The 24,780-nt window shown below is 35.7% G+C and overlaps 1 protein-coding gene across 5 annotated transcripts in view; it reads right to left on the reverse strand.

Annotated features, from left to right (window-relative positions):
* Positions 1-313: 313 nt before the first annotated feature.
* LOC120634862 (irregular chiasm C-roughest protein-like) overlaps positions 314-24,780 on the reverse strand; it is a 105,763-nt gene continuing 81,296 nt past the window's right edge. For 2 of the 5 annotated variants that reach the window (XM_039905698.1, XM_039905699.1), the window contains exons 6-21: positions 24,431-24,522; positions 24,058-24,166; positions 21,669-21,842; positions 18,566-18,668; positions 17,432-17,565; positions 16,555-16,681; positions 12,745-12,890; positions 9,059-9,212; positions 7,841-8,076; positions 6,628-6,786; positions 6,193-6,293; positions 4,647-4,801; positions 3,892-4,011; positions 3,217-3,306; positions 2,433-2,483; positions 314-1,808 (exon numbers count right to left, since the gene is read on the reverse strand). In XM_039905698.1, coding sequence (XP_039761632.1) covers positions 1,771-1,808; positions 2,433-2,483; positions 3,217-3,306; positions 3,892-4,011; positions 4,647-4,801; positions 6,193-6,293; positions 6,628-6,786; positions 7,841-8,076; positions 9,059-9,212; positions 12,745-12,890; positions 16,555-16,681; positions 17,432-17,565; positions 18,566-18,668; positions 21,669-21,842; positions 24,058-24,166; positions 24,431-24,522 — 1,989 coding nt within the window. In that variant the 3' untranslated portion in view covers positions 314-1,770. Of the gene's footprint in view, positions 1,809-2,432; positions 2,484-3,187; positions 3,307-3,891; positions 4,012-4,646; positions 4,802-6,192; positions 6,294-6,627; positions 6,787-7,840; positions 8,077-9,058; positions 9,213-12,744; positions 12,891-16,554; positions 16,682-17,431; positions 17,566-18,565; positions 18,669-21,668; positions 21,843-24,057; positions 24,167-24,430; positions 24,523-24,780 lie in introns of all 5 variants that reach the window. The other 3 variants (XM_039905700.1, XM_039905702.1, XM_039905701.1) reach the window with 3 other exon arrangements.

A 24,780-nucleotide genomic window follows, 5' to 3' on the forward strand; every position in this document is an offset into this window, starting at 1 on the left:
TCTGACCATCTGACCATAAACAGACGGCCAGTCTTTGGCGCGTTTTCTCCTGCGAGTAAATAGGTCCGACAAAAAACCAGACTCTTTCCAGTTTGAAGAAGACATATTGTTTGAAAATCCACATAATATAAATTGCACATAATTCGAAATTGTTTAAGGCTTTTAAGGCGTAGTCTACACGATCTAAGGTTAAGGAAAGTATCCATATAAAAGAAAGTCACAAATAAATTGTCACATTTATTTATTTTGAGAACAATAAAAAATGGCAAATAATATTCGCATGCAAAGAACGGAAAACACTATCATGCAAATATTTTTTATACAATAATAAGTCGCTTTAAAAATATATCTGTACAGGAAATAAAAATACCTACGGTTTGAATAAAAGAAATGATAAATTTATCGTAACACACATAATGTTATTAATTATATAGACAATAAAAAATAATTATTTTAAACCTACTATAATTCTTTCTAGTGACACAAAATCGATTCAACTTTGACGTCATAACTGCGCTTTTTGCTTTTACGTCACATATGTTGGTTGAAGAACTCTGTTACGATTTGATTGTCATAGCAACAAGGCCCAAAATATCTGAATTGAATTTTTACGTACTCAGCAGATAAAAAGCTAAAATGATTCGGCTGCGAATCATTGGAACTGTACTCCCAGCACAAAATGCAATAGTTTTGTAATCGAAAACAGATGTTGCGTACAGAATATACGGTTTTAAAACGAAGAGCACTACGTAGATTTGACGTATGACTTTAACATACGAAAACAGTTCTGAAAAGTTTTCAAAATATTTAATCGCGTACTAGAAGGACAGCTCAGTTTAGTCAAAAGGTATTTTACTTAAGATTCTTTGATATATTTAAATTATCACAGAATATTTTTTCGTTTACTATTTAAGTGATTCCACTAAATTATTTACGCTATCTAATTATTACGTTTAATTTTCGTTCTAAGTTTCGATTTTTTCGAAGTTTTTTTTTAACTAAAATTCGTAGAAATTATCAATATTATTTTAGATTCAGTCTGAGATATTATGGTAGATACTAATTTTATTGAACACAAAACGTTAACTAAATCAACAAGACTTCTTGTGTTCAGAATACAAATTTAAGATTTAAGAAGATTGAGTAATCAAGCTAGGTAATCTATTTGTAGATAACATTGTAAAAAGCTAGAAAAGTTTAAGTCTAATAAATTTAGTTAAATTTTATGTCCACCAAAATTTCTGTACAATAACTTTATTTTAAATCTACAATGTATGGAATTACTGTACAAAATGTTATATATAGGGGCTAAATTGACTATAACACAAGTTATTATAATGTAAATCAACAAAAAAAAACTATTTTAGACTTGAAGCCCCTACTACTTTTGAGCAATCCTATAGGTACACCTACAAAAAAAAAACTAATAGAAATTAAAATATATTTAATAAAACAATTTTTACTTTAGTTAATATTATTAAACGTTTTGCTATTAACGGTGTTTATACACATTCATGCAGTTTATTCATTTATTGTATCAAATACTTACGAATCCAACAAAAGCCGGCAAAAAAAAAAACTTTATTTTATACTTTTGATAAAATATCTGTGTCCGTGTAGGACGGCCCTTATATTTTATACGTGTGTACATGTAGCCTAACATTCGTATTTACACTTCAGTCGCATATAGGAACATAATATATTACAATTACAACTGTAACTAGTAAAGTCCACTTTTTACACAAGCCTTATAATATTTTTACACTTTTGCTATACGTGCGTCGCCTGCGTAGTCTGCGTTCCATTACCTGTAAAAATACAATTAAATTAAAAATAAAAAAGTTGAACGTAGTTCGCAGTTCTACTTGCACTGGCAATTTACGGGCAATAAGAAACACCAGAACACAAAAACACAAATTTATTATATCATAAAAACTAAATACCATTATTCATCCTTACCTGGACTTGAATTTAGGACTTAAAAATCAACATCAAACTAGTCCACAATTAGACATCCTGGCAGACCAATTGATCCTTCTAACTAAATAATAGTATCTACTAGAGCATTTTAGGAGAGCTTTTCGTGACAGAGCCGTCCAGGGAACTAATAACGCCATGCGGCCTTGAAACCATGTTTCAGTCTCAAGGTCGTGGTTTCCGGTCTACAGGCACATGAGACTGTACACCTAAGCCTGAGATTGATAAACTAAGGGCAACACTTTGCAGGAATTGTACTTCGCACACTCTACAAATTTTGCCCTGTTTATAGGCAATGGGATTCGAGTTACAATCAAGTGGGAAATCTGCTTGGCCCATCATATAATATGGTATGAATAAAAAAAACAAGATGGCTGCACTGCATAGCTACAGAATGTCATAAAAACTATTTTTAAAAAATCTAGCGGAGCTACCACTCAATAAACATAACTCACTGTTCCTCCTAACAATTACCAACGTTGATATCCTGTATGGTAAATTCCCAACTGTCAAAAATAAAAATAGACATTGAAAACAAAAATTTAAATTTAAAATATAAAAAAATGTTTTATTCATGTAGACCTTATCACAGGCACTAATGAAGCCTTCATACATATACTATGTTACAACTAATGTTAGGTGATGGTGACAACTACATTCGTTAAACTAAAGCTGGGAGGGTTCCAAACACGGACAGAACGGTTGGAAAAACAAAAATCAGAAGTACAGATGCGATAGATTTGTGACTCTATGAAGAGGGTTAGCTTAAAACAACTCCTCGATTGCGAGTGAGCAAATCCTGTAAGGCTAAAGAAATATAACAAGAAAGAACGAAAGTTTGGGGTTCTAGGCAGTTTAAATAGATATTAAAGTTTCTAATATTATCATGCTTTTAATTAATCACTACTAATTAATCACATTAATCTGCTAAGAATACTGTCATAATAAAGTCAGGGACCAAGAATATTAATTATTAAAACTGCTTCTAATGCCTTTGCTTCATCAATCCCAGTGAAATAACTTAAATCTGATTACAATAATTGTCACAAGATTATTTACTATTACTCAAAAATACACACATGCCGTTTTAGTTAAGGAAGTAGAGAAAATAGGTTTCTGGAGCCTTAATAATGCTACCCGTCAATCAAAAATATCCATGCTCGATTACCAATTCATCTAACCCGTGCTTAACCATGAAATATAATATTACCATTGTATTCTATTCTCGGCGCTATGTACCTGGTAGTGCAACGGAGTTGCGCACCGCGGAATAAGGTGGCGGCGCGGGAGTGGACGCAGGTTTCGCCGTGTGCACTTGGTTGTTGTAGCCTAAGAGGTAAGTTTTTATGTAACAATAAATTATTTAAGGTAAGAATAACTTCAGGTAAGTTTAAATTCTGAGGTAAAGTTGATAGATTAAGGAATGTACATTTCAAATTATTATTATTATTTTTTATACCACGTATAATACACACATCGCCATGTAGCCCCAAAGTAAGCGTAGCTTGTGTGCAATGAGTTGACTGATGAATTATTTACATAAATACTTATAAAATACAGATAAACACCCAGACACTGGAAAACATTCAAGTTCATCACGTAAACATTTTTCAGTTGTGGAAATCGAACGGCTTTGGACTCATAAAGCAGGGTCGCTGCCCACTGCACCAATCGGCCGTCGATATTAGATTATATGGTTGGTATTCGTCCATAGTTTTAAAGGTAAGTTTGAAATAACGAAACTAACGTAACGACGAGATGAAGTTTGTCTTGCCTGGAGGTATTTAATGAGACCGCCTAGGGTGTTATTTTCACTAAACTTTATACCACTGAATCATCGAAATCGACCTTCCAAATTTGTATATATTTAACATATAATACCTGTATAATAATGGAAAGCTTAATATGGCTTACCTATGGAACTATTCCTAAGATATGGATTTCCATATGTAGCGGCATATCGTAAGTCGACGCCACTGTTGTTTTTAGGGCCCGTCTGGGCATATACTGGGACTTGTCCTTGTGCTTGCGGGGCTAAATACAGAATAAAAGTAATTTTACAAAACAACATGACTAATAATTTAGAAATTAACAATTATTTGCTTCAAATAATGCAAAACAACGCTTGGACCTCAATACAAGTTCAATACAGCATTAAAAAAAAAACACTCTGTTATAATTGTTTTTAAAGTTAACTATAGCCCTGATTATTAATGCTTTCAATGTTGTAGTAAAACACAACGTGTATGAGAATAACGAAATAATTTTGAAAGATTCATAAGTATATTCCATAAGGAATTACCCTGTAAAAATATTAAATCAATAGAAGCATATTTATTTTCCCATGCAAATGAATTCAAAACATTCTTAGTGTATGCTTATGACAACCCTATTGAAGATAAAAGATCGACACGCGCATAGTACCTATTCTAGTGTCAGGGTTAACCTGATCGTAATTTTGCATGTGATGTAAGGGATGTGTCTGATTTCTTTCAGTAAAAACTATTAGTTGCTCGGTTTCACAGATAAGTCTCAGCGACAGAACATCATGTACCTCGAAAGCCGTTAAAGTGTAATTTCGGTTTTCATTTACACGTTGTAAAATAATAATATTATGTCCCATAATAATTCCATGCGGACTAGGTTTTTTTTTATTTGATACAACTTACCTTCCCCACTGACAGGTAAGCCCAAATTATTAATAGCGTCAGTTTCGTCAGGTTTGTTCGTTCGTTGCAGAGAATTGTTTTGCGATCCATTGCCTGCTGACAACGGGAGTGTTGACGCGGTGTCGATGCTGCGAGTCAGTGAACCCTGGAGTGATCTGCATAAGCAAAAGAAGAAAACAATAAGAGGAAGCGTAATGAGTTATTATATAAAGCCCAATTCAGTCCTTAAAGTATACAGAACTTAAAAATTTTATCTACGAAATGTCTTTAAAGTATTTGTTATTACAATACCTTTTTTTGAGCTGTAAACCAGCTTCTTGATCAACAAAAAAACAAACACACATTTGCATAAATAATTCAACTACTATGGATATTCTAACATTATCGTAGGTAGTAACTGTGATAGCCCAGTGGGTGGGAACTCGACTTCACTTTCGGTAGGCCGAGTTCGAATCACAGCACGCACCTCTTACTTTTCTAAGTTATGTGCGTTTTTTTAAGTAATTAAAATATCACTGCTTCAACGGTGAAGGAGACCATCGTGAGGAAACCTGCATGCCTGAGAATTCTCTATAATGTTCTCAAAGGTAAGTGTTCCTGTGTGTGTTTCCTTTATTATGCAATAAAGTTGTTTAAAGTAAATTAAAGGTGTGTGGAGGACTACCAATCTACCAATCCGGGAGGAGACCCGTGCCCTGTAGTTGGCTGGCAATGGGTTGATAAATATAAATAAATAAATATACTACGACAATACACACATCGCCATCTAGTCCCAAAGTAAGCGAAGCTTGAGTTATGTGTACTAAGATAACTGATGAATAATTTTTATGAATAACTAGCGTACCAAGCCCGCTTCGCCGGGCTAGATTTTGCTTTATTTTATTTAAACAATAAACTTACATCTAATGATGTTGATAATTGATGATAATTTTTAATTTAAGTCTCATAATATATTAAATCATTTATTTCTCTCCGTATTCATTCTCTTCTATTCTCTTGTCGAGCGGGTGAAGATCATTATCTACACCCATGTACACCCAACAACAGAATATCATCATAGTAAATAAAAGCTGTATTTGACAGTTTGACAGTTCAAAAATAGGAGTGCTCCGATCGTCACCAAACTTTACAGGATTACTCGCCAGGACAATCCGGAGAATCCCTGAAAGTTCCATTGAAATCGGTCCAGCCGTTTCGGTACATACCCATACACTTTCTCTTTTATATATATGAATAATATACACAAATACTTATAACATATAGATAAACACCCAGACACTGGAAAACATTCATGTTCATCACACAAATATTGTCCAGTTGTGGGAATCGAACCCACGGCCTTGGAGTCAGAAAGCAGGGTCGCTGCCCACTGCGCCAATCGGCCGTCAAATGATGATGATGATTCTAACAGATAAAATGTCTACATAATGTTTGTTATCACAATAATATCTTCTCTTAAGTTGTAACACAGCTTCTTCAACAAATCAACAAATACACTTTTGCATAAATTATTCAACTACTATGGATACGTGAGTCAATCACTTACCTGCTCGTAGGAGGTACTTCGAGTTGCGAAGGCGATTGCACTTTAAGATGTGGAGGCGGTGCATATCCCTGGGGGTAGTCGTACACATACGCGGCTGGGTTCTAGGTATCAGAAATACTTGGATTTTGAAAAAAACATTAAACAATAGTATATTGTGCAACTAGTGCGACAAGTTGTCGATTGCCCACGAAAGCGAAGTTGAACGCACGAGAGAAGCGAGTGCGGTCACTCGCTTGAGTGGGTAATCGATGTCGCACTTGTTGCACATACTATTTTGTATTACTCATGCGGGGAAAGAAGTATCTTGACGCGTGATACAATATGATATAATTTAACTATAACATAAACTTTCATGTAACTTTTTTGTAAAACGTGCTTGCCTGTACAAAAAAAAATATCTGAGATAAAATAACCGACTTTATAAAACAACTTTACCTTGAAGTAAGTATCCGCATAAGTAGGATCGGAATAGTCATTGCTGTATCGGAACTGCAGCATGGGGTCATCGTGACGTATGCTGGGAAGCGGCACGGGACCAGCTAAGGGAAGACCCGCGGGGTTCTTGGAGTCGGAGCGATCAGAGCTCGTGTATTCCTGGTTGATAGGTAAGTTAAAAATATAACGGAAATTAACGGAATTATTATTATAAAATTAAATATATAAAATCACCTTCACCTTCAAATATAACGTAGTTTAAAATATGAAATCAATCCAGGTATTTTTGCGAACAATAATATATAAAAGCTAATTTATTTTTAATTAATATAAGTAGCCAACCAAATATACACAACATAATATTCCAAATCCACGAGTAAATTAACTGTGCTCCATACACAAATTGTTAATATATTGTATTTCAAGTAATCGTTTCCCAGAACGTGTAATATATTTGCGGCATATCAGAACTAGACATATCATTACGCGGTATTATAGTATTAACGTGTACTAACACTATAACATACCTAATACATATATAATATGTTATTAGTTGAGCTTACAATATTACATTTGTACATCTTGGGAAAACAGATTTTACCAAAATGTTAAGTAAGGTAACCAATAATATTAAACAACAGAGTTCTTACTAGTTTGGTGTAGTGTTAGTGTTTTTCATTTTAAATTTATTTAACACGTTATGGGAGCCAGCACCTACCTATTCAGTGTCTAGGTAATCCAATATGTAGACTAGGGTGGTGTAACAAAGGTAAAGAATTAATCGATTTCAATGAAACTTTTTCAGTTAGGAAAATAATCGCTTAAGAAAGTTACATTGAAATAAATTTAAGGAAGTACTTAAGAAGTATACAGTAAACAATGTAGAAAAGCAAAGACGGCCTTATTGCTGCAAGCAATCTCTTACAGGCAATCTTTGTAGAAAGGATTTACAGCAAGAGAACGGGATAGTGCTAAGAGTGTTGAATATATATAAATAAATACTAAATATATCGATACAGATACATAGATCATTTAAATAAATATATATAATATATATAACATACATAATATATATAAGTAAATTTAAATAAATAATTTACAAACAATAATAAAGAATCTACCTCAAATGCCGTCGCTCAAAGAGAGTTAGTAGAGAATGAAACAAGAAAGGTAGTAGAGTAAGAGAGTAGGACTTACTTCACTAGAGACTTACCAAATCATAACTGCCGTCGCTGTGAGGTAGCTGCAACTTCAAGTCGCTTATATTCGAACTCCTATCGCTTTCTTTATACATATCCCCAGTCGTAACCGTCACATCTGGCTTCTCGTTCATTTGCTGAGTCTTCTTTCTCCTTCTTCTATGGCACATCACAAGAAGAATCACAAAACCCGAGAAGACGATTATACCTGAAGTTACCCCGATCAGTATTATGAAAAGAGGCAGCGATTCTGTAACAAAAATCCAATTTTAGCTGTATATACGCATTGTTAAATATAAGCGGCGATAGCCTAGTGGCTTCGGCATTTCTTTCGTGAAGACAGTTCAGTTTTTAATTTCACCAATTTAAATATCATTTGCTTGCGAAAACATCGTTAGGAAACCTGCACGCTTGAGAGTTCTCCATAATGTTCTCAACGTCTTGTGAAGTCTAGAAGTCCGCACTAAAAATAGCTTGGTAGACTGCGGCCTGACCCCGACCTGTGAGGAGACCCATGCTCTGTAATGGGTCGGTAAAGGGTTGATGTTGTATGATACAAATTAATAAAAATGCTTGTGTCATCTATACGAAAAAAAAAAAAATTTAAAAAATGGCTGTCTGTTTGGTATTGCAGGTTTCACAAACGGCAAAACTTCCACAAACAGACAGAAAATTACACAGAGAGAATTACTTTTTATTTAAGAAATCAATCTCGAAAGTGCTTTCTGCTCGGTCAGTCAACTATGACTGTAAAAAAAACTTGGTGATAGCACTTCTCCGGACGAGCTCTGCCACCTCTCTATGTCTCTGTCTCTGCTCTACTAATCTATACATATAATAAAATTGGAGTGTCTTTCGTCCGTTCTTTACTACATGTATATGAATATATATACGGTAGATTCACCAATATAAATTTTTTTACTGTTTTTGTCCGGCTGTCTGTCTGTTTTTTTCTGCTAATCTCTGAAATCGCTGGACCGATTTTTACGGGACTTTTATTGGCAGGTAGCTGATGTAATAAGGAGTAACTTATTACATAAGCTACCATAATTTTTTTTTTCTAAAATAAACGTAACCTAAGTTACTCCTTCTACGTTTATTTTAGAAAAAATATTTTATATCATCGTGAGATTAGAAAAAGTAAGCACACCTAATCAAAACTTAATTACGTTACGTGCTTTATAAACTGCTTTAATTAGAATTATCAAATACGAAGTAGTCTGAGAACTCACTCAAAGGTTTAAGAATTATAGCTGCATTCGCATTCCCGTACTCATTGGTGACACTGCAGTTGTACAAGCCGAAATGTTTCGATTGACTAGCGCGTATCACCAAACTCGACTTCACGATTCCATCCGGTAAACTTTCTTCGACCGTAGCGTAGTCCTGTGAAAACACATACCATTAGAGCCTTATTAATAAATCCTACTAATATTATTAAACACATTTAAACAGTCGTGGCTACTACACGATTGATGAATTCCTTAACGACAAGGCTGCTTGGAAACAGGCCACTCCGCTCTCTTATAAAACAGTAAAATTATAAAGATTGTTAAACTATAAAATGTTGCTGGAAAAGAGCAATCTGCTGAGTTTCTTGCCGGCTCTTCTCAGTGGAATCTGCCTTCCGAACCGGTGGTAGAGTCGCTTCAAACAGACTGACTTGACGTTTCAAAAGTTATAAGGACTTTTGGAACTAGGCCTACTTGAAATAAATGAATGTTGAATGTTGAATTGAATTTGAATTCTACTGATACTATAAATCCTACTGATCGACAGGAGTAGATGGAGAGGTTGGTTTGATGTTCTTGCATTGAGGAGAGTGAAGAGCCGGTTTAGTGGCGCGAATTCGTCTGTGTTCATTATTTTTTGTTGTAGCAAGTGTGGTCGAACAGTCGCAGGAAAAAATGCCTCCGAGGCATTTTTCGAATCGACTAACATAGAGGACTGTAAACGCTTTGGTCGACCCCTAACGAGGTGGACTGATGACATACAGCAAGAAGCTGGTAGACACTGATAAAAGGGGTCTAGAACTACGGTATTTAGAACTACCTATAAAAGCCTGCAGTGGATGTAAATTCGTTGATATGATGATAATGATGTTTATAGTATTAATGCAAAGTCTTGATATCCTAACGCCGTATTAGGATACCTTTTATTCCTGCGGGAGTATTAAAAACCAGTAAGTGGTAAATAAACGGCGTACTATACGGCGGCGAATAGATATGCAGTGTTATAAGTATTATTACGAGAACATGTCAATTATGAAAATTGGACCCACGGCTTGACGTGCCAAGGCAAGGGGTTATACATCACCAAATTCCTACCTTCAAGGTGGTACTAATAAATAAAAAAAAAACCCAACTAGAACCTAGAGTAGAACCTAGGACATCGCGTTCCGCAATGCAGCTAACCATTAAAAAAAAAAAAAAAATCATTTTATTTCATGTCGGGGACCCATATACAAAATTTAACACAAAATAAATATACATATAAGACAGATTTTAAAAATAAACACAAAATAAATATAAGACCGATTTTAAAAATAAATAAATAAAGAGAAAAAAAAACAATAATTAATTAAAATCTACAATTAAAAATTACAATAAATTAAATTTCAATTAAAAAAATAAATTAAATTTCAATTAAAATTAAAATTAAACCAACGAGGCAGTGTAGGACGATAGAATATCACAATTTAAATTCCTAACAGTTTTGAATATCAATAGAATAATTGTTGAACAAAAGTTCATGAATATGAAAATCAACATATTCATAAGGGGTTAAAATACAGTTAAGAGTCCTTAGGGTAGAAAATAGAATAGAATAAAATGTTGTTAAAGTAGTACGGAGTGATTATGTATATGTACAGCATTATCATTCCGCCTACTCAGTTTAAAACTGAACCTACCTAAGCCTTCGTTCACTTATTGACGTAACACGGTTTTAATGACTTTTTATTCTACTACAAGTTATACTGAAAAAAGTCAACATCTCCTGAGGATGCTTCGGTTTCGGAGCGAAATGTCCGTAGAGGGTCATTGCCGAACATCTGTTTAGTGTGGAGTATATGGCTTGAAGAAATTATAAATTACACCATACAGATTTTCCTGCTGTTCGCCGAGGATAGCAAATTAAGCTTAATTTTCATAATATATTATGGATTTCCGCAAAGTAACGCCTGCTTCTATCCAATAGTTATACTATGAACTTAGAGGTTGCTTATCGTAAATTTGACATCTCCTGAGGATGCTCCGGTCTTGGAGCGAAACGTGCGGAGAGCGGATTAGCGCAGTGGGCAGCGACCTTGCCTTAAACAATCAGACACTGAAAAACATTAATGTTCATCACACAAACATTTTCCAGTTGTGGGAATCGAACCCACAGCCTTGGACTCAGAAAGCAGGGTCGCTGCATGAAACAAACAAATATGTCCTATTTTTATTATTACTATTGACCATAGATATAGAAGTATATGTCATCATCATCGTCATATCCACCCATTACCGGCCCACCACTGGGCACAGGTCTCCTCATTCAGAAAGGGTTTAGGCCGTAGTCCACCACGCTGGCCCAATGCAGATTGGTGGACTCCGCACACCTTTGAGAACATAATGGAAAACTCTCAGGCCTGCAGGTCTCACGATGTTTTCCTTAATCGTTGAAGCAAGTGATATTTCAATTGCTTTAAGCACGCATAACTTAGAGGTTAAGTTAGAGGTGCGTCCGGGGATTCGAACTCTGCCCCTCGAAAGTGAAACTTCACTACACCCTGAAGTCCTACCCACTGGGTTATCACCACTTTAAAGTATAGGTAAATTATAAAAATAATTGTAGTAATGATTTATTCAAGTTTGAGATTTGTTGGTTACAGAGATTTAGCTGCTCTACCTTCTGCGGTAGAAATTCCAATGTTGCTGAGGGTAGTTTCCTTCCAGAAATTCCTTCCAGGAATTTAACTTAAGATTAGCTCTTTACATACTCTTTACATAATACACCGATGTTTAGATAAACGATAATATAATTATTATTCATAATTTTATTCATGACTTCTTGTTTATCCTAAGGGTTCCACAGTTCCTCTGCCTCACTGCTGGATTACACAAAAAAAAAGATAGATTTACACACAGAATTGGGAACATACAGAATCCGTGTGTACAAAAACTACTCCAATTTAATAGAGTTTCTCAAACAGGCGGCTAGTCACTTCATTCCATTTAGCAGATGACAGTAATTATTTGACCTCTAATCTTCCAAAATTTTATAAAATGGCATAGGAAAAATTTGTGATATAGCAACATTCCGCGTGTGTGAAGTTAGACGTGCGCAGGGCGTTTTCACAATGCACTGCATGCAATAATGGCGGAATGAGGGTTCTATATATTCCTAATTCTGTGTATTTGGAGATAACATATATCTAAATGTACATAGTAGAATCAGTTAATAGTTTTATCGACAGTAATAATCCCCCATGACGTATGGTATCTTAATAGACGGTCCTTGAACTTTGCGAAACCTTAGGAGGCTTTGCGTGGGTACCCAATCAATTTGAAGAATCAACCGTAATAGATCATATAACCGGCGCTCCTGCCATAAAACAATATGGGCTCATTTTTATAAAAGACCAACGCCTTGTGTTAAATAGATTATTATGGGATGATGTTACAGCTTAACTCTATTCATCCTACTTATACAATGTGTAAATGGAAACCGAAATATTACTTTACATGCTTTAGACGTACATTATTTACTGTCTCTGAGATACTTACCTGTGAAACAGAAACGCTAAAAGCTTTTGAAAAAATCAGATACCATCGCATGCCAATTTAAAATATAATGGACTATAATAGACTATAACACACTGAAATAAGGTTGTAGTTTACTAGGCTACATAAATGATAGTAATTTAATACTTTACCGGATCGTGTATAGCGCTGATTTCCCGCCCTTCGAAGAACCATCGGATATCATCAGGTCTTGGTACGGACAGAGCTTCGCATTCAACAGTGACGCGATCTCCTTCTGCGCCCATCTGAGTCCTGTTCGACAGGATCTTTGGCGCACCTGAACCATAACGTAAACATGAATTAAGAATCCAACGTTCGTTTTTTGAAACATAAATCAGGTAAGTACGATAGGTAAGTTAGTTTACGAACTAACAGGTAAGTTTCGTTAATAGTAAGACTGACGTCATTTTCATTTAATTCCACTACAAGTTAGACCTTGACTGCAATTCCATCTGATGGGTAGTGATGATGCAGTCGAAGATGATAGCGGGCTAATCTATTAGAGGTTAGGCAGTAAATACTAATAAGCCCATACCACTACTAAATATACAGCACAGTTAGGATCTACTAAAATTTTGTAGTCTAATTGTGTTTTAACGATATTATTATTAGTAACACATTAACACTGCGCTGCTTTCCTATGGCTCAGTTTCATATGAATTAACTTCTCCTTGGGCAATGACAATATAGCAATGAAAAGTATAAACAAGTACTCTTTTATAACGTAAAAAATAGTTAAAGAAAACAATTGCATATAAATAACTTTAAAGGTAACCTCAATTAAATTACTGCAGTTTTTACTGTAAAAGTAATGTTAAAGTATTAATATGATAACTCATGTCTGGTACTGGAGCATTTTCATATCCCCCACTAGCTGCATAGACGACGTCAAGCTATTGGATAGAAGCGACGCCAATTTAGTCAGGGAGACTTACTGGACACTTTCCTACTGTTGGGCACACACTTCCTCTACCCCAGAAAAAAAGGGCTTAGACCCTGCATGGTACTCCAATGCGGATCGGAAGGAAAACACCATGGAATTTAGTTGCCTCTACAAAATTTCTAATGTCCAGCAATTGAAATTCATCGATATTGAAATACTAAATTCAACCAGTTCTACTAGCCTTATCCTTACTAAAATTATAAATTTTAAAGTCTTTAAGTCTGTTTGTTTGTCCTTCCTTCACGCCCTAACTTAACAACCAATAGATACACTTGATATTGGCATACAGTAAGTTGAAAGGACGGAGAAAACATAGGCTACTTTTCATCCCAGAGAAACAAACAGTTTCACATTAGAAAAAAAAAATTGGTTGCCTGTAAAGTCGGTATACGGGCGAAAGTTTTACGTGACAACGACTTTGAGTGGTAAAATAATTTTAATGTGAATATTCATTCGTATAGTAGGAAGAAGGATGAAATAATAGTAACAATTTAAAACATTTATTTATACAAAGAATTATATTTAAAACATTAATTTATACAAAGAATCTCGCACTGAATTTCATATTAACAAAATTTTATTTTTACCTTTACACATACATACGTATTTATATACAAATATACATACAATAACTTGCAATACATTTGCGTACAATGAAACAGCGTTTACTACAAAGGGACGCGTGCCTTTCACTTTTTATGTCTGTCTCTCTCGCTCTTAGGCGGGCGCGTGCCTCTCACTCGCTCTCATTGTGAGCGCATAACGTGAGCGGAGCGTAACGCAGTTTCTTGAAGTGTCACCCGGCAAACCAATTTATAAGACGTTGTCACGTCAAAAAACCGTAATAAATACAGACGAAGTTTATAACAGCTAGTTAACTATATTTTGAAAGTTAATTATTATTCAAACCTCAATAACATATGCTTGTATTTCAATTTCTAACACGTACTGATACATAGCACCAGATAAGCCTTCACATTTCTTGCAAACTGTTGCTTTGTATAAAATTTTCAATATAAAAATTCCTCCACGTAATATCAAGCCGTATTTCCTAGCTCGGAATACCTTTGATAAAGATAGTGGCCCCGCTTTCGATCTCCGGATATCCTCGAACGGTCGCTTTGTAAAATATACGAGTATACCGGCCAGCAAGGTTTTATACGGATCATGACCTCCACAACCATATAAATACCTAATAGCTTTGAACACTATGATGATAATCGTAGGTAATAATGAAAGACAGCAATGGTAAAAGATATGCCTTAACTTAGCAAGCCAGCCGTATATTCTCCACAAAGCTTTAGGCAGATCAATAAACTATTGACGTCTGTGAAGCAACGAATTAACGTTACTAATGCTTTGTTTTAAATCTGTTAAAAGAAAGTTAGAGCTTCTCCAGGGCAAAAAGTATTCTATGTCCATCATCAAAACGAAAAATAAATTAACCTGCCAAATCTATTGGTCCAGTGGAACATATAAAAATACTAGCTGTTGCCCGCGACTTCGTCTGCGATTTTGTTTTTTGATGTGGCATTAAATTTAGTTGTAGTTCTAAAAAAATGAGGGGTTTGCTGCTGTCCGCTGCATCTATCTATCTCTAGTTCTGGCATCTATCTCCAACCACAGTTTGGGCAAAATTAAACATATATTATAACCTCTAAATAACAAAAATAATAATTGACGGAGTTATGGTGTAAAATCGTTAAACACTTTCATCCCCTATCCCAAAGGAACCGAGCTTAATGTCGGGATAAAAAGTATCCTATATTATTTCTAATACCTTCAAGACTATGTATAAAAAGTTGCATGAAGATCGGTTCAGTAGTTTTCGCGTGAGAGCGTAACAAACCAACTTACATTCACATTTATAATAGTGGGGAGGAGGGAGGGAGGGAGGAGGATATTCTAGTGGGTAGGACTTCAGCGGCCATCTACTCCGTCTGTCAATTATTAAAAATATATATTTATATATTTCCTTATGAAGATATTTTCTTAGTTGCTCATATGACAACCGCGGAAGAGAAGGGATGGTGAAAACTGCATTCTAATCATGAAAGAGTATGTGAAGTTTAACAATCTTGACGGGTCCAGCCGGTTGGACCACGGTCTAAATCTTTCAAATTCTGAAAAGAGACCTGTGTCCTGTAGTAACCCGTTAATAGGGTGATAATGAAGATTTTGTTTTAGTTCTAAAGTTTACCAACTTAATAACACTTACCTTACTGTTAAAGACAGGTAAGTTAACCTTCTCTTTTTGCGTAGAAAATACGACCAATTCTATCAATCCATACTCCATACTACATACTATACCTAGTACATTTTACTATATATTATATATAGTAAAATGTAAATACGAAAGTGTGTTTGTTTGTACATCAATAACACAGCAACAGAGCAATGAAACAACAGAGATGTGAATTTTTGCATAGCGGTAGTTTATGGGCCGGAGAGTGACTTTAGTAAGTGCACGGAAAAATGCACATTCCCTGTGGGAGGATACGCTTAACTTTATGCTTACGTTTTTTCCGTCAATAACGCAGCCACAGAGCAACGGATTAACATGGTTCTTGGCGTAGAGATAGTTTATGATATATTATATTCATCATCAACATAAGGCACGGGTCTCCATCCACAGTTAGAGTGTTAAGGCCGTAGTCCACCACGCTGGCCCTGTGCGGCGGATTGGTGGACCACATACCTTTGAGGACATTATAGAACTCCCAGTTATGCAGGTTTCCTCACGATGATTTCCTTGACCATCGAAGCCAGTGATATTTTCAATTACTTAAAACGCACATAAGTTAGAAAAGTTAGAGTTGCGTGCTGGGATTTGAACTCGGCCCCCCGAAAGTGAAGTCAAGCTCCTTTCCAGGCGTCATCACCGCTTCATATATATATATAGTATAGTAGTTATATTAGTATAATCTATGTCTGGGAGGCGACCTGTGCCCTATTAATGAGGTGATAATGAAGAATGTAAGGAATAATAAAATATTACCTTTGATAAAGATGGTAGCCTCACTCTCGATCTCCGGATATCCCTCCACGGTGGCTTTGCAGATGTAGCGACCAGCAGTGCGCTGGTCCACGTAGACTTTCAGATTAGGCGCCTTCCCCTTGACCTGCTGGAAGTATTGCACGTTCACGGAAAAATGTTGACTTAATAAATAATGAAATATGTACCTCATAATGAACTACGCATTTTAAATGTGTCTTACGTATTTAAAATTGTCACAGAATTAAAAACCTACAGAAATCGTGTACACGACTAATATTGAAGCATCAAAAACCACTTCACTTTAGTTGTGTTTACCGAACAGGCGTCACTTCAGTCATTTAGCACTTAACAGTAATTATTTTACCTCTTATGTTCTAAACGTTTACCATAAAATGAGGAAAATGGTTAAGTTTGTGAGCTACCAACATTCCGCATGTGTGAAGTAACACGTGCTCTGCACTGCATATTATAATAGCCGAATGCGGATTCTGTATGTTCTTAATTCTGCGAAAATTGTCTACACTTTTCTCGTTACAAAGATCTAAAAACAGTAATAGGATAATTTATACTTTTAAACGATATAGTTTCTTTTCACTGTTATGATTAGAACTTGTGACTCTCCGGCATTCGCGGCCTGAGTGCCTAAATATAAAAGTGTAAGTAAAACATTTTAATAAAAATTGGAAAATAATTTTTAAGAGCCTTCAAGTAAGTAATAATATTATTAAAACAAAAATCAACATCTACTTGATGAATAAAATAAAGTTTTTTTATACCTTTTTTTTTTCTTACACAAATACGAACGCTGAAAGGCCTATTTGAATAAAGAAGCTATAATTTCTATTTTTGATTTTAGAATAGTATGGTAGTCACTTACCCCGATTCGGCCTGGTTCGTGGTACAACCATCGTATCTCTGGCCGAGGTTCACCGTCAACGTCACAGCTCAAGGTTACGCTGGAGTCCTCCTCTGCTTCGATATTGTGAGGACGGGTCCGGAATGATGGTGGATCTGACGAAAGAATTTTGTTTTAACACGATTTTACTCTGTTGAGACTCTTCAGTTCTTTAGTCTTGTTTATATGGATCGACTGCCTCTTTGGTCCAGTTAGCATGTTCGTCTGTATATCATTAGGAATCCCGGGTCGAGCTATTGAATAGTATTGGGTTTTTCTATACACCAAAATCTAGAGCCCCCAGCTGGTTCGAAACCAGTGTCGATCTCCCTCAATAATTCACATGAGTTCAGGCGTCAAATGTACTTAACTTTTTACTAACTTCTGTTGCAGAGTAATATTGAATGAATGAATGAATACACTTTTATTATACACCACATAAAAATACAGGAAAAATTATAAAATAACTATTGTACACGATGAATACAATTAATCGGATTAGAATATTCTTAATAAATGCCTTGTTGGTATAGTGGTGAGTACGTTTGACTGCCAATCACGAGGTTATGGGTTCAATAAGGTTCCTAGTATCAGCCCGGAGTTTGGAAATTGGTGATCTAACCCCGTGCCTCGGAGAGCATGTTAAGTTGTCTCTCTCCAGTCTGTTGGAGAGTCCCATTTGATTATGAGAGTGAGGGAATAGAGAGTGCATCTGCGTCTGCGCACACGCTTGTGCACTACAAAAAAGAAAAGAGTGAAAAATGAAAAAAGTGAAAAAATCTCTCCGGAGATTAACCACCGTGGTTGAAATCGGACAGGGACATTACCGTTATTGTTTTTAGAAACATTTTTTCTCAAAAGAAACAGTTTTACTTAATGAGAAATTAAAAGTAACATAAAGAACTGATAATATTTTACATAGTTAGTGTGATACAAAACTAGCAGCTTAAACTAATAACAGCTTTTAGTAGTAAAATAAAATAAAAGGAAGCGCGTTTATAAACAAAATTAAACAATGGTTTTTAGCTTATTTTTAAATGATTAAAATCTCTTAAAGTAGGCTATTGAATAGAAATGCTCCCTCAAACAATATATTGTATGTAGATATTGACTTACATGTAACGTTCAATGTGAGAGACGCCTCGTTCATCCCTGCACTATTGCTGACCTCACACTTCACTACAGCTTTATTGTGTTTCCGGGACACGTTGAAAATTATCTGTAAGAAAAAAATGTATTAGATACAAAGTTTACCGAGTTAACAACACTTACCTTACCGTTGAAGACAGGTAAGGTAAGCTTCTCTTGGTTAATACAACAAGAACGTAACGTCTGTATTCTCTTACGGGAAAGTAGTTTTTGTATCTTCTTTACTCTTGAGTTTTTAATGATTATTATGATTATTTTTATGCTTCAAGTAGTGATTTAAGATTTATTTTATTACTTTTCACTGTTGTGTTCTCTGTAAATTTTGGGATGCAGATTTTGTATCTACTGAGGTCAACGTCTCTTCTAACATTGTGGGGATATTAAAGATAATTCCAACATAGAAGTGCCACCCAGCAGCTAAGCGTTCAAGTACGACGCCATCAAACTTACGACGACGCGGCAGGCAAGTAGGGTTATGAGTTTAATAAAAAAAGCAAAACCTTTGTGGCGGTCTCCACATTACATAACTAGATGGCGCTACTAAAATCCTACATCGCGCTAGCGAAGTGTTCACCAAGAATGCCTATATATACAACTTCCAAAATTGAAAGTTCGGACCTCGGTCCCCGAGCATGATCACCCGCTCGGAGGAAGATCTTCCTATTGTTACGGTCGAGCGTATCACGATAGCTCCCGTACACCTTTTTAAATTTAGAGCACACAATCAGACTTTAACGGAGTAACTTTTAAAGTAATACTTAATTATAATTGTTTAAGTCGTGCCAATAAAAAAGTTTTGACTCTAATAAGCTTAATGTTCCGGATACTAATATACACAATAATACCACAACACATATTATGTATTTGATTTAATTATGAAAATTAAGCTTAATTTGCTATGGTCCGCAAAAAGCAGGAGAATCTGTTTGCATGGAGATGTTGACATTACATAATCTCATTGTAAAGTCACCATCTCCTGAGGATGCTCCTGTTTCGGAGCGAAACGTGCGTAGAGGGTTCATCGCCGAAGATCTGTTTGGTGTGGAGTATAAGGATTGAAGAAATTATAAATTACACCATACAGATTCTCCCGCTTTTCGCGGACTATAGCAAATTAGGCTTAATTTTCATACTAATCATTCCGGAAAGTAATCCTATGTATCCATATTACGATCTAAATACATGTCAAGATTGTTTAAGCTTTGTTACTTATCTTAATTGACAGTGTTTAGAATTACGCATGTATTTCCATAAATGTTCTAGTTCACAACTAAGTCAGTCAAGTAGTTGGTATACTCTGTTGGTATATATTTATATCTCTGTAACTACTTTTTTTCTTTGGTTTTCAATAAAAGTGTATTCATTCATTATCAAAAACTCTAAGGAATGCAGGTTTCCTCACAATTTTTTCCTGCCCCGTTAAAGCAAGTGATATTTCAATTACTTAAAACGCACATAACTCAGAAAAGTTAAGGTGTGTACTGGGATTTGAACACGGCCGCCTGAAAGTGAAGTCAAGCTCCTTCCCACTGGGCTATCGCCGCTTCAAGGAAATGGGTGTATTAATGGCGAATGTGCACGTTCAAACTATTTGATATGACTACAGTATAACCTGCGCTTTTACTGCCAATAACTGAAGTAGGTTTTAACGGTTATATTGAACTAGCGGACCCAGCCCGCTTCGCTGGGCTAGATTTTGCTTTATTTTATTTAAATAATAAACTTACATCATTAAATTTTTAATAAAAGCTGTATTTGACAGTTTGACTGTTAAAAAATAAGAGTTCTCCGATCGTCACCAAACTTTACAGGATTACTCGCCAGGACAATCCGGAGATTCCCTGAAAGTTTCATAGAAATCGGTCCAGCCGTTTCGACACCTATACGGAACATACCCACACACTTTCTCTTTAATATATATATATAGATAAGCTAAAAAGATTTTGATTAAGTCATAAAAGAACTACAGAATGGAACTGCAGTGTAATTTCCCGACGCGGTATAATCAAAACGTTAAGTTACAAGTTGTTACTGCAAGCTTCATTCCATATACATGCAATGAAATTAACTAGTATAATAACTTCCTCGCTGGCTTAGTGCTTACCATGTTTAAGTATAAAAAAAAATACCTGGCTAAGTTTGTTGTGGACTTCTTATTTTTTTTTTATTTGTACACCACAAACAGAAAAAAAAACAATGACCACGACAAAAATAAACTTAAAAAGTAGGATACAAAGGGCTGCCTTATCTCTTAGTAGCGATTAGGAAAACCAAGAGAAACCGATTGGTTATGGTATTATTATTATATACATACTTACGAACAATTACTAAACTTATCAACACTAATACTTATCCAGATTAGACACATACAATACAATTTTTATTAGTGTTTTTACCTACACTTGGAGGAATTATCAATTTTATAAATTTAAAATGCATATAAAGATTTTCGGAACTGACAGTATTTGAACCTGCGACTCTCTGGCAATCGCGGCCTGAGCGCTTTATCCAATTAAGCTACGGCTCTCCTACCGTCGATGCCGAAATTAGTATATGCCTTTCACATCAGTCTTATAGCGACTGTAGCGTCATATAGTAGTTCATACAATACTTAAAAAAATAATAAACTAATATATACTATAACATACGATACATAGTAAAATATGAGTAAGAGTTAAACACTGTCGTCTTTATTGCTCAAGATAATGGGCTTTAACAGCATGTTTGAACATGTCTAGTGACCTTGACTGTCGTATGCTTATTGACGTATGCGTATTCTTTTTAGACGAGGACGCGTTTAGAACCCTCTCGTAGCTTTAGTTTTAAGTTAATGAATATGGATATCACCATCATCTCACTACCGCGTACTTCTCATGTGATGTACGCATCAAAAGTGCCACCTATTGGCCTACTTGAATAAATACATTTTTGACTTTGGCTTTGACTTTATGGATTGCAAGGTCTTCGGTCAATTATCGCGTCGGTTCATGGAAAACCAGCGCCTGAACACTTCGCAAGGCATAATAGCAGCACGTCCTACAAATTACAATATTTAGATAAAATAACTTACCATTTCATCAGTATAGTCCCCGACCACAGGATTGCCGTTTAAGTACCATCTGTAGATCTGGGCGAGGGGGTTTGCATCGACCAGGCATCGAATCCGGGCCTCGCTTCCTTCTGGTATCTTATCGTTCACCGTCGCTGTCTTTATGGATACCTTGATCTTAGGTGCGTATTTAACCTGAGAACAAAACTATTATGAACTAGACGCTTTTTTTTATTGACCACCTTCTCTTCCCGCAGGTGTCGTATGGGGCAACTGAGAGAATGTAACAGAGAATGGTCAGGAGGGTCCCTTATGGTACTACTACCGTCTATTGCGAACCTACCCGTCTGCCCAGCGTGGTTATTATTTGCATACCCTCCCGCTGGGAGAGCCCTTTAGTCCAGCAGTAGACTGTTATTTTGATAATGATGACTCCATATTTCCGTAAAATCTTATCGTAATCGGCTTTTTTAAAAATTTGTAGTTAAGAGCTGGTTATATGAAATACTTGCAGTTTCGTTTGGGTACACTTATAAATTTCTACAAACTTTTATCTGCTTGCACAACTCTACTGAATATACCCCGAACCGCCGCCTCGCATGTCCGCCCGCGCTTTTACTATGTTTTCTCAGGTTCTCAGAGTCATATAATGATGTTGAATAACCTTCAAGCATCCTCAAAAACGTATCTTATTCCATATAAATTTTGGAAACCAACTTTTAAAACAAAACAAAACTCATATATTATTATAAATATCTATCTATCTATCTATCTTCTTCTTTTATCTATATATATAAAAGAGAAAGTGTGTGGGTATGTTCCGTATAGGCTCCGAAACGGCTAGACCGATTTCAATGAAACTTTCAGGGAATCTCCGGATTGTTCTGGCGAGTAATCCTGTAAATCTTGGTGACGATCGGAGCATTCCTATTTTTGAACTGTGGAGAAATAAATGATTTAATATATTATGAGACTTAAATTCAAAATTTAATGATGTAAGTTTATTGTTTAAAAAAAATTAAGCAAAATCTAGCCCGGCGTAGCGGGCTGGGTACGTACGTAGTTTATATTATACAATTAGTGCAACTTAGTTCAGTTTTTCAGTTATATAAATACTAGGGGTATTAATGATTATATTTTAAAATAGAAAAATAGAAATGGGGTATATTAGCACTTTACAGATAAAAAAGATTTGAACTCGTTATGAACCTGAAAGAAACATTCTACATATATTTTCTGAAAAAGTTTCCACTTAGTCAGCTTTAAAATATGGCAGTGTTTTTATAAGAAATTAAACAAGATATTTTAAAAAATTATGCACATAATTATCAGTCCTTAGAAAGTTTACTTTTCTCGAGTTAGTATTATGTTAAAAATATAAGGCTTTACTGGAAAAACTCGCGAAGTTCATATCTCAAATTACAGTTTTATTTTTTTGCTTTTTTTATGTTACTAAAGCCTGTCATGAACATATTTTAAAGGTTATGAATGTTGTTCCTAGACTATTACATTCATATTTTAAATATTAAAACAATTGATATGTTGGTTGTCACCGCGTAATTATTAAAACATCAATAACTGACGGACAGAATAAATAGCAAGGCATGGACGGAACAGGTCCTACAAAGTCACCATGTGTTCATTACCCTGAGGTGTAGGTGTTATGCCTCAGGTGTTACACCAGCAAACAGGGTCCTTCAGATTATAACAGCAATGCGGCTTGGCGCAGATATAGCACGGCGGTAGTACTTCCCAGGATGAGCTCTGTCAAAAAAGCTTCTACTACTACAAGGTGCGGTCAGCTGAAGTTCATCATCATAATTGTGAAAATTTAGCTTAATTTGCTGTACTCCGCGAACAGCAGCAGAATCTGTATGGTGTAATTTATAATTTCTTCAATCCTTATACTCCACACGAAACAGATCTTCGGCAAAGTATGCACGTTTCGCTCCGAAACTTGAAACATCCTCAGAAGATGACTTTACAATGAATAATTCGTCTGTCCACCTCGCTGGCGGTCGATCAACGCTGCGCTTACCAGTGCGGGACCGCCATTCCAGCACCTTGGGACTCCAACGTCAATCCGTTTTTGCGAGCTATGTGCCCCACCCATTGCCACTTCAGCTTTGCGATTCGTTGAGCTATGTCGGTAACTCTGGTTCTTCTACGGATCTCCCCATTTCTGATCAGATCACGCAGAGATACTCCGAGCAAAGCTGTCTCCTTCGCCCGCTGAGTGACTCTGAGGCCCAGTGACATAGGAAGAAGTATAGGTCACCAATGATTTCAATTAAACTAACCATACTCCAGGTTAGCCCGCTACCATCTTAGACTGCAGCACTTACCAACAGGTGAGACTGCTGTCAAGGGCTAACTCGTAGTGGTAAAATAAATCATGAAAATATCTCACCTCAATATGCACTGTTGCCATCCTATAAGCTCGGTCAGCAGTGTTCTGCGCTTGACACGTTATCGTCTGATTGTGGTGATCCTTGTTAGGTATTAACCGCAAAACTGATCTGTAACGACGTATCTGTGTAATTATCTATACTATGACACGATAGTGGTTGCATATATCGGTTTGTGGTTTTGGGACATGCCAATTATAATACAAAATGTAGATATATTACTTAATATCAGTGGCGTGCATAGAGGGTATGCACAGGGTATGCAGATGATATAAAATGAAAAAAACCTCCAGTCCTCTGAGTTATAAAAACTTAAGGAAGAGTTATAAAAAAATCCTCAATCAAGTCAATTATGAAAGATAACTTGTTTCTTACCTAGTTCTGTATCTTTGTTCATCTGGTAACAGTTCCACTCTGCTTTCTACATTTTTCGTTATGACTACTTGATTCCCGTCCACCCAGGTTATCTATAGAAAAAGGTTATTATAAATGTACTTAGTAGGAGCTATTATAGCCCAGTGGGTAGGAGCTCGACTTCACTTTCGGGAGTCCGAGTTCGAATCCCGTCGTTCCCAATCGCGTTGGGAGATGAGGCTTGTGTCCAGTTGTGAGACAATCATAACTTTAGGATAAATATGATTATATCTAGCAATAACTAAACGTAAATCCGTAGGTCATAACTAGTTAGTTATGTATCTAATATATCGCAAATATATTATCGCCAA

Source organism: Pararge aegeria, chromosome 25 (assembly GCF_905163445.1).
Source record: "Pararge aegeria chromosome 25, ilParAegt1.1, whole genome shotgun sequence".
Lineage (NCBI taxonomy): Eukaryota > Metazoa > Arthropoda > Insecta > Lepidoptera > Nymphalidae > Pararge > Pararge aegeria.